At 27.4% G+C, this 11758-nt stretch overlaps 1 protein-coding gene across 1 annotated transcript; it reads left to right on the top strand.

Moving 5' to 3' along the window:
* Positions 1–2303: 2303 nt before the first annotated feature.
* Positions 2304–2975, top strand: LOC127080128 (uncharacterized). The gene has a single exon (XM_051020461.1). It carries the CDS (start codon positions 2392–2394, stop codon positions 2782–2784), a length of 393 nt encoding a protein of 130 aa, XP_050876418.1. The 5' UTR covers positions 2304–2391; the 3' UTR covers positions 2785–2975.
* The last annotated feature ends 8783 nt before the right edge of the window (positions 2976–11758 follow it).

Below are 11758 nucleotides of genomic sequence, written 5' to 3'. Positions count from 1 at the left end.
ATATATATATATATATATATATATATATATATATATATATATATATATATATATATATATATATATATATATATATATATATATATATATATATATATATATAATTTTTATATTTATTTTTGTAAGGGAAATTCTAGCCTTTTAAAAATATAGAATTATATTATGAATTTTAAACAACTTTTTAATTTTAAAAAAAGCATAAAAACAATTTTAAGGATAAGATTTTTTAAACACGTTTTTACTAAAAATTATAAACAAATAAACAAGAATACCAGTTTTGTTCATACTCCTACTTATATATAATAAAAAAAGAAAGTAAATTCCTTTACACTTTTGGCTGGATATTCATCACAATCAGTTAACAAAGTACCACAAGAAAGAGATGTTCGGAGCATTCACGATTCTGTTACTATCTATCAATGATAAGAATAAAGTATCTTAGTAAACGAGAATTTATTTTCTTTGAAAAGTAGCTGAATATTGCAGTTGCAGAGTATACGTAAGTAAATAAATAAATAAATAAATCTACACTCATCATACACAATCATATAAAAAAATTATATGCATAAAAATTAAGTATCCACATAATTAATTCATAAAGGTTATTTATTTAATTTGATCTTCTTTAACTATAAATAAAAACAGATAAAATAATTATTTTCTTTGTTCAATTAATTTTAGACTACATTAAGAGCATCTCATCAAAAAAATATTGTTTAAAAATATATTTATAAATTGAGATAATAATTCTTCTTATAGATCAATTTTATAAAATTTAATTAGTATCAATTCAAATTTTAATATAAAATAAACACTACAAAGATGTAATCATTATATAGTTCTAAAAAAATATGTTGGCATTACATATTTTATTACTAGTTTACAATTTGATCAGATAAAATGTAATTACCTTCATAAATTATCTAGAATTTTATTTTGGAAGTTTTGTATTTTCATTTTTCTAAAGTTTAAAATGATATTATTTTAAATAAAATATTAATTTAAATTTTGAAACTTGATTAGAGTATTTTTTTTTTGGTAGGTATCTAAATTTAAAAATTGATTGAGATAAAAACCATAAATTGATTAAAAAAATATTTTTTTTCATAAATTAAATATTATTAGATACTAGCATAATGGACATTCTTTTGTAAAAACAGTCCGATCAAATTATATTTTATATTAACTTTTTAAAATCAAATTAAACATCATGCATATATTTTAATATTTGTTTATTTATTTATTAATGTTTTTTTTAATTATTTATTTATAATATAAATGTTTGTTTATATTAATACATAAATATAAATAAGTCTTACAGTTAAAAATTGACATTTAAATTAGCAATTCACATCTATTTAATTCAAATAGCATATTATAATTGAGTTATCCCACCTAACATTTTTTTAATTACATATTATACTAGTATTTATTTATTTATTGATTTTAATATCACATATTATATAAATATTTATTTAATGATCTTATTTTTTAATAATATTTATTAATATAATGTTTTTTATTTCTTATGTTTCAAAAAAATTCATCATTATCAGAGTAATATTAGTTTCAATATATTGCACTTAACATCAAATATATTATTTATTATATTTTTATAATATTAATATTTTAAAAAATTAATTGATATATTTAAAAATTAATCCAAATAAAACTACAATGAATCAGTGAACCAAAATATTTATTAAAAACTAAATTTTCAAAAATTTAATCAAACCACAATAATTTTATCTATAGATAAATTCTTACTTGTAAAACTACAACACTATAAGTCTCTACTTATTATCAAGACTAAATACATAAAATACAGACACATATATGAACCTAGCCAGAATTCAATAGTTAATTACTAACCAAATAGATAACGTGTCAAATGTCATAATATATAAATATTGATATATAATTTGAAGGAGAATAATGATTAGATTTCGGATAAGTACAAAGAATAGTAAGAAGGATAGGAAAATGCAGAAACACGAAATTCACGAGTTGTGTCCATTTAAATAATGTGATTAACCACAAGTTACGACTTAATTAGAAGAAAATAAAATTAAAAAATAATTTAAAAAAAGTGGGACCCTTAGGAAAAAAAACAAAGAGGTGGTTTTTTTCACGCAGGCGGGGACCGCACTCAAAGCATTGGTAGATGACGTCATCTGACAACATAAACCAATCACGAGTAATTTGCTCACTACGTTTCTCATACTTATTTTATTTTTTTTAATTATTATTTTTAATTTTTAATCATTTTCATTCTTTTCTGTTCTTTATAAATTCAACTCAAACCTCTTCACTGTTTCATTCCAAAACCAAAACCTTATACAACAACATTTTCTAACAAGTTTGTCTAACTACAACAACAACTGAACCGAAATGGCTGAGGAGCTTTTTGAATCGGATGTTGTTTTTTCCGACCAGGTTGAATCTGAAGAAGAGAATGAGACACTGAAGAAGCAGCAGCCGGAGGAGGAGGAGGAGGAGGAGGAGAATTCTGGTGATGAGATTGATCAGGCTGAGAAGAAGAAGACTGTGGTGAGCTCAAAGCCGATGAGAATTCCGGAAGAGACGTTTCGTCGATGGGGAAATGATGACTATGAGTTTGGCGACGAGGAAGAGATGGTGCCACCGCACGTGATTATGGCGCGGAGGCTGGCCGGAAAGATGAAATTCTCGATGTGTTTTGGGAATGGAAGGACTTTGAAGGGAAGGGATTTGAGCAGGGTGAGGAATTCGATTCTTAGGATGACTGGTTTTATTGAAGTCTAACATTGTTTGTGTTTGGATGGTGGGAAATGGGAGGGAAAGAATATGATTAGTTTTCTTTGTTTTCCTTTTCTGCTTATCTTTTTAGTTCTGAGATTGAACTTTTTGGGAGTCTCATTGAATGTAAGAGGGAAGAAAAAATATAGAAGAATATTCGGAGATAAATATTAATGAAAGTGAATTTAGTTGTTAAATGTCATGGTTTTAAATTTATTTCATTTGTTTTGTTGGATTCATATCTTTTTTAAGGTTTATGTTATTAATAATCTGTGGCTTAATTGGGACATTGTTGGAGCTTTTTCATTTTTGGGAGATTATGGTTTTGTTTGATTGATTTGGTTGCTAACTTGCGCTTTGTGTGCGCATTGCACACCCAGCTGTGACTAATGTCTCTCTTGTACATAAGCCAACCCATTTAGTTTTTAGTAATGTGTTTTTTTTCCTAATGTAGTTGTAAAGATAATTTATATCAAATTTGACTTTACTTATTTTTATTGCAAAGTGGTCTATATTTAAATAGATTTACTTAAAAACGAGTTAAAACATATTTATTAAAAAATCACGTTAAAAATTTCAAAATATAACTTCAAATCAATTTTTAAAAAAATAATTTTGTTTGGAAAGACCTTAATATATAAAATCAATTTTAATAATCTAGTATAATTAATGGAAGATGAATGGAATGGTTTTGAAGTTTGAACTACAATGGTTATGATGTGCTTGTATAATTTGGTTTTGCAATTCTTCTAGTTAAATTACGAGTTCTCCAAACTTAAGAAGACTCTTAAAATAATCCTTATTTATAAGGATAAAAAATGTCACTCTCACTTACACTCATTTTTTGTCTCTAAGTGAATCAAGATTTAAGAGTTTAATTACTCTGGTTACATAATTTATAATTAAAGATGTCGATTTTATTTAACTAAATAGTGTATAATTAAAAAAATATATTAAAAAATTGATGTATTTAGTTTTGTTTTAAATTAAATACATTAATTTTTTAAAACTAAACTGTATTCATATTTAAGACAAAAAAAATAATAGAATAGTATTAGTTTTTTTTAACTCATAATAGTATTAGTTAAAGTTGATTTGTTTACTAAAAAATACTACTCACTTATTCATGAACATTGTTCATTTTAAAGGATGGAATGTCACATACACTCAAAAATTAAGAATATTCAAATTCAAACTAATTCAAAATAAAACTGCAATTCTATAAAAAAAATCAAACATAATAAGATATATTTAATTCATGTGTTCTTTTGTGAAAACCGATCAAATTGAATTTTGAATTTATTTTAGTAATAATCTATTATTCTTTTTACTATTATATATTATATTTTAAATTAAATTTATTACTTTATTATGTCTTTATAATAATATTATAAAAGAAATGTGGTTTCATATTCTAAAATCATTTAAAAATAAATTGTGTTAAATTGGATTGGAGTAATTTTTTTTAATGAGTCACTCAAAATCAAAATGATTTGTATAATTTTATCTTTGGGTTAAATAATTTTTTTATTCCAAATAAAATCAGATTACAACATGAAGATCTCTACCACAAACATATTATGAATTGTGTTAGTGATAAGTTCAAATGTAAGTGATCAAGTCTAACATCGTTTAAGAATTGATAAAATGTTGAATTTATAAGAGAGATTATTCATATACATAATGCTTTAAGATTTCGGATGGAGATGTAACGTCTTACTCTCTCGTGAATCCTGGAACACTTAGTGTGTTGTTGCTTCTGTCTTCCACATACTCCCAAAAAGTGAGATGCAAGCTCTGACTTAGCTTGGTGAGAAAGCAAGAGCTGAATATTTATATACGAGGTGAGAAATTATACTTGAATTCGTGTCTTCAAAGAGAGAGTTGATTTATATACCTAATATCTTAAGATTTTGAATGGAGATGTATCATCTTTCTCTCTTGTTGTCTTGGGGTATTGGATTCATTGTTGTTTCCGACTTCTCCGTACACCTTAATAGTTAGATGAGATCAAGATAATTGAATTATAAATACATATTTAAATTATGACAAGCATATCTTTTGTCTCTTATCTTTACCCCAAGGTTAATATTTGTTCCTTAATTATGGATATTTGTCCCTTAATTTTACTAAAATGCACTTTTTTAAACTCTTTTCATCTATGTTAAGAGATGAAAATGAATTATAAAATAAATTTAATAGACATAACATGTTAATAACATATTATTTTTTTTGACGAACTAAAGTGAACCTAGAGATTAAGTTGATTAAGTTAAAGGGAAAAAAAAGGACTAACATATACTTTTTAACGTCATCAATTAAAAGATAAATATTGAGATCCGCGAAAAATAAAGAACATAAAAGAAAAGACATGAGAGGATATATTTCCAATTAATAGTACCATAGTATAAGTTGTAATGAGAGGGAGGGGTTGTTGGGAAAAATAAGGGTTGTTCTCATATTACAATTAATGAATAATACTATTTAAAAATTGTTATAATATATACATTCTTAACCAAAAGTTGCCACCACAAAGCATCCTAAGAGCTATTATCCTTAGACTGAAACAAAGACACTAATATTAATTATTGGGAAAACAGCAACATAAAAAAATAAAGAACACGATTACAATATATATATATATATATATATATATATATATATATATATATATATATATATATATATATATATATATATATATATATATATATATATATATATATATATATATATATGATATGGAAACTCCAAAACAGCGGAAAAAAAACCACAATCATTGTCAAATGACAATCAAATATTAATATTATGTGAAAATTATTACAACACATAGATTACTCTCAATCACCCCACAATTTCTAATACATTTATATTCGGAAAAAAAATATTTAACTACATCTCACAATACTCTAGATAATGGTATAAGAGAAAAAAAATTCAAATACAATCTTAAAGTATTTTTTACCAATGCATTTTGTAATGAAGAGCATGGATCCATTATATAGCTTTAGATTTTATATTCCTTTACAAAATTAAACGATGTGAGAATTTTTCATCATATATATTTTCAACCAACACCAACATCTTCACCTTGATTGAAAATAATACACAAGCTTTTATTATCTTCATCGACTATCATAGTTCACAAAAAATTATCTTACTCCATCATAAATAATATAGTCACTTAAAGCTACATCACTCCAATAATTTTTACATTATCTTCATCGACAATCATAATTCAAAAGAACTACTATAGTCAATCATAAAAAATATAGTCACTTAAACCTACACAACTCCAAGAATTTTAAATTGTCTTCACTGATAATCATAGTTCAAAACTAACATACAATACTGAACTATTATAATCACTTAAGCGAAATTACTCAAAGAATTTTCACATTATTTTTGCCGAAAATCATAGTTCAAAATAACTATCATACACTATCAGTAGAGTAAACTTCATTTGAAGATAAATCACTTCAAGAATTTTCATGTCAGAAATCAGATTGAAAATTTTATTGTGCAACATCCATGTTGGCGTGAAGGTTTTCAATCACCAACATAATTTCATAGTACACCTTAAATTAATGTAAATCAATATTAATGTACTAACCAATAGCTTTAGTACTAGTTGTTGGAAAAAATATCGACATAAAGAAAATAAAGAACACAATTATAATATGGAAACTCCAAAACGAAGAAAAAAAAACCACGATCATTGTCAGATACAATCAAAGAATAACACTATGTGAAGATTATTACAACACACTGACCACTCTCAATCATCCCACAATCCCTTGTACATCCATATTTCTCAAAGAAAATATTTAACTACATCATACAACACTTTAGTATAAAAGTATAAGAGAAAATTTATTTTTTTTAAAAATCAAATACAAGATTAAAGTATTTGTGCCTTATGCATTTTATAATGAATGACTTAAGCCTGTTATGTAGCATTAGACTCTTTTTATAAAACCAAATGATATGGTACTTTTCCATAAAAGTAATAGGGGCAGCTACTCATGTCCGACACCCTCTTCTGCCACCGCAATATGCCATCCATGATGAAAAAAATGCTCGACATCTAGATAAATATTGGATTTTTGATGCAGATATCAGATTTTTCAAATATTTTACCGTTGGGATGAAGAAATACCAGGTATTTTGAAAACTTATCGGATATTTTGCAAAAGTAGGCAAAAATACCGTATATTTTGTAAATTGTCGGTAAAAAGTCATGGGATTCTGGAAAACTGTTAAAGAAGTATATGATATTTGAAAAAACTGGTACATAATTACTAGATTTTTAAAAAATCTGAATGAGTTATACCAAATATTTTGAAAAAATCGATAACCTATAAGACATATCGTATTTTTTAAAAATCCGTTACGTTCCAAATTTTTTGGAAATTTTGAAAAATCCGATAGGCATTAGTGAAATTAATGAAAAAAAACATATTTTTTTTATATTTTTAACAAACTATATCAGCTAAAAATATATACATATAATGCAAAAGTGATATAATATCATTACAAAATAATTTATTTCGACTTCCTATTAACTTCTTCTCAGTGCCTAAAATGTCTCGCATAAGTTGATTCCCATGCTCGTGCACCTTCACTACAGTTCTGTTTTCATCGATCTATCACGGGAGACAAAAAATAATTGAGTTTCAACTTCACTTGAAACCAATGACTTTTGTCAACAAAACCAAGCAATAATTTTGTGTCTACTCGAAGCTATGCATGAAGGTATCACTAATGAGAAGAATGTGATGTTAAGGTTCATGAACAATGAGACCAATATAATATTGTATCTAGAAGCAATAAGGTAGCCCATATCAGGAATAGTCATATATTTCTCATGACCCTGCACACTCAAACTAGCTATCCACAATGCACTTTTAACTTCCAGTATTGTGTCATACAACAAATTGGAATACAATTGACTGTGTTGATAAAATTTAGTATCTAACTGGGTTCGAACCAAAGGCCAAGAATCTTTGCCTCATCCAAGTAAAGATGTAATAGCATGGAAGGCATAATTGCCATCTTTACCCACATCCACAATGGTGTTAACGACATCCCAACTTCTACATAATTCTCCCCTGCTAGTTCTCAATATATTTTTTAGTTTCCAGTGAGCATACTCAATCCTAAAAAACATAAATAAAAAATATCATTATTTGATAGTTAGTAATATAACTATATTTACATGCACATCGGTGTATTTGTTCATTGTTGTGTTCGCTATATGAGTGACTCTATTAGTCCAAGAAGTAATAAATATTTCTTTATAGGGTGTCAACCAAATTCCGTGCACATGCTGAACAAATTTTGGAATATCAGCGCATACAACATCAAAATGGTTTAGGTGTACCGAAAAATCAGACTTTGTATTCGAATATATGATGTTATTCTATAGATCCATCAAATTGTCATGCATATGTGATTCAACATACTCCTTAAACTTCACACTAACACTTTTTTTTTAAATATGGAACAGACACAACAAATGACTTTAGTTTGGAAACACAACTTCCACAACATTCATCAACACCAGTTCACGGTCCATAACCAAAACCTTTGGTAGCAATGTCTCATAAGCGAAAAACTCTTTTAGCTTCTCTAGTTCCCATGTGAAATTTTCCTCCCTTTCATGTTCCATAGAGACAAATCCAACTGAAAATATCAACTTCGTAGATATAACACCAACAATCTCAAGTAGTGGTAGCCAGTACCTGTTTGTTTTGTATGTAGAGTAAATAATCAACAACTTCGAGCCCATAATCAAATAAATGAAAATAGAAGCAATTGAAATAAGAAGTACCTGATTTTTTTGTATGCACAACCAAAAATCAACACAAGATGAAACATGTTTAACAACTTCACTGAATCAGGGTGCATCCAAAAGATATCAGCAACAACATTGGAAGAGTCTATGTTTCTGGACTAATACACGCATTTATATTCATGAATAAGACTCAACAGATGTTGCATTTAATTCAAAGGACCTCTCTTGGCCGTCTTGTATGTATACATTGCCTTGTATACATGGGTAACGCTCATTAGATTTTCTAGATCTTTATCTTTCAAAGTAGCAATTATGTATCTATGAGCCATATTGTATTTGGTCATGCCATTCACAAACTTTATTTCAAGATATTTTAAACGATCTAATACGTCATGGACATCTAAGTCCTTAGCTAGTATATGATTGTGAAACTCACACCAACTTGTAACCTTCCAACCGCTTCCACTTGACACAGATCTTAGCATAAATGGACATTTCACTTTCATACTATAATTGCCTTCAATCACATTCTTGTTATTGTAATTTTCTCATCTCTCACAACCCATAATAAATTTATCTTTCCCCCTCTCATTCCATTTGTGGTATCATAACAAATAGTCACAACAATAATACTTGTTGTTTACCAACTGATTGCGCCCATGCCAAAACGTCAGCTCAGGAGAGAAATGTCTGACATTTACAATATATACAAAGTAAATTATCAATGTTAGAGATATCATATGCCTATTATTATTTGAACTATTTTAAAATTAAACATGTATATAAAACATACCGCGCCAATGATAAAAAATTGAGTAAAATTCACAGGGAACTATCAGAATCAGGACCGCACAATTGAAGCATATTGAACTACAGTATTTTTAGGTTTAAGCAAAAAAACGGATATAGAATAAAGTTTCCCATATTTTTTGAAATCTTTGGTAATAACAATGCTAGAATCTTGCAAATTCCAGATTTTCCTAAAAATCTGGTAAAACTTCAAGATGTTTCCAGAGTTTTCCAAAAAAATCAGTAAAATATCAAGGGGTTTCCATATATAAATATATGATAAAACTTCAAGGAATTTCAATTTTTTTCAATATATCACGTAAAACTTCAAGAAAATCCCGGATTTTTTCAAAAAATTCAGTAAAAACTCATATCAGGTTTTTAAATTTCCGGTAAAAATGCATAAAAATCCGCTCTTACAAAAATTGTCATACAGGATATTTGAAAATAACTAGCCGATTTTTTGTTTTTAACCAATTTTTACAGAGAGAATTTGTTTTATAGAATGTGAAAATTTAAAAGGTAAATAATGTGAAATATATATCTGTCATTATAAAAAATTATTGGAGTGTTAAGTGTAACTGCGGGAGTGTTAGGATAAAACCTCCTTCTCTTTAATCAAGTTTGTTTGTTCATTGACATGACAAGAACAATACTAATTTGATTTACTTAACTTACATATGTATCTTGTCACCTTTCTAATTTTTATTTCTAAATCATTAGTTTAAAAATTAAGCTTATTATTAAATGGTTTTTATTTGTTAGTTTCTGAATTTGATCTTGATTTGTGCTTACATTCCTTCTATTAAAATAATGTTTGATTTCTCAAAAGGATAATTTAATAGACCAATACATAATGCATAGTTTATGAACTTTTAGCAAAATAGACAACTCTGAATTTGAAAATCTGTACCCACATTTTTCTTTAATAGCAAATGAAATTTCTATAAATAGTTAGAAGCTTAACTATTAGATACTTTTAAGGTTTTTTATTACTTGATGGTTCCTAGGTGCTAAATTAGGATTTTTTCTGAATATTATTGGTAATACTTTTCAATATTATGGCCTACCCCTTCTCTCTCTAAAATTTTTCTCTCTCCATTCTCTCTAAGTTAACCCCTTCCCCCCTTTTCTCTTCCTCTCAATTCAAACGATCGATCTGGAGACGTAGCCTTCGACTTTGGTGGTGTGATACCGTCTCAGGCTGCTCCACCCTTAACTTTCATTTGAGGTGTAGAGTTGTCGGTATGGAACCTTGTTTTGCAGGTGATATACTTTTAACAAAGACAACTATTTTACTTTTAATAATGACAACATTTGTCTAATGATGACAAGTCAAGCATATGTGATTAAGTGATTAAAGATGCAAGCCAAAGAATTAAGGTTTGTTGGACTTGACTATGCAATGATGGAAACCTAATGTAAGTTAACTCAAGCATCATATCAAGTAAATTCAAGAAAGCGTCTACACAAAGAAAAGTATCTGACAAAGTCTTGAAGTGCAAGGAAGTCCTTCCTTAAGTAGCCTGAGTGAAAACCTTGTAATGCATAAAAGGGCATTTTCGTAAAAGTGCTTGTCTAAAAACACACATAAACAAAAACTTTTTAAAACTGTTTTTCATCAAAGAAACACCTTTAAAATGTCTTTAAGTCGTGTCAGATGAGTTGAAAGTTGTTTGAAAATATTTGGGCAAGGTGTTGTCTTTGCCAATTGATTGCCATTTTATCCCAATTGATTGGGAGATTTCATAAAAATGCCTTAACCAATTAGGATAACATCTTAATGATGGTAATGGCTAGAAATATTTCCTTTTCATTTTTAACTTGGTAATCGATTGTAAAGGAGCCAACCAATCGATTGGGACATGTTGCCAATCAATTGGAAAATTTTAAAATGCATTAAAAATATTTCCTTTTTAAATCAACCTCTAGCCTATAAATAAAGGTACCTCCCCTCATTTTAAATCAATCCAGAACCGAGTTTCATTTCATACTTCTTCGGCTTCTTTTTATTTTCCATTTTTCCTCATCAACTCCCATTTTCTTTTCTATTTTTCTTTTCTCTCTTACTTGTCTTATTTTATTTTAACTTTGTATTATGAAAAAAATTACAAATTAATTTGGCACATAGATGTAAGAAACTCGTAGATGGCTGAAAATGTATATGAAGAGAAAACAGGTGACAAATAGATGTTAGAAACTTGTAGATGGCGAAAAGGCAACATCTATTCAAGAGGAAGAGAAAATTGGTAGAGCAAAGAGAGCGTGAGATCTATTTGGACATGGAGAACTGGGATAGAGTGAGAGATGAATATACAACACATAGATCCATGAATCTAAATCCAGCTTCAAAGTCATAAGTTGTGAATATCACTTTTGTCATTTTAGGACTGG

Source organism: Lathyrus oleraceus, chromosome 1 (assembly GCF_024323335.1).
Source record: "Lathyrus oleraceus cultivar Zhongwan6 chromosome 1, CAAS_Psat_ZW6_1.0, whole genome shotgun sequence".
NCBI lineage: Eukaryota > Viridiplantae > Streptophyta > Magnoliopsida > Fabales > Fabaceae > Lathyrus > Lathyrus oleraceus.
The sequence above is the reverse complement of the archived record's forward strand: the minus strand, read 5'-3'. Positions and strand labels throughout refer to the sequence as shown.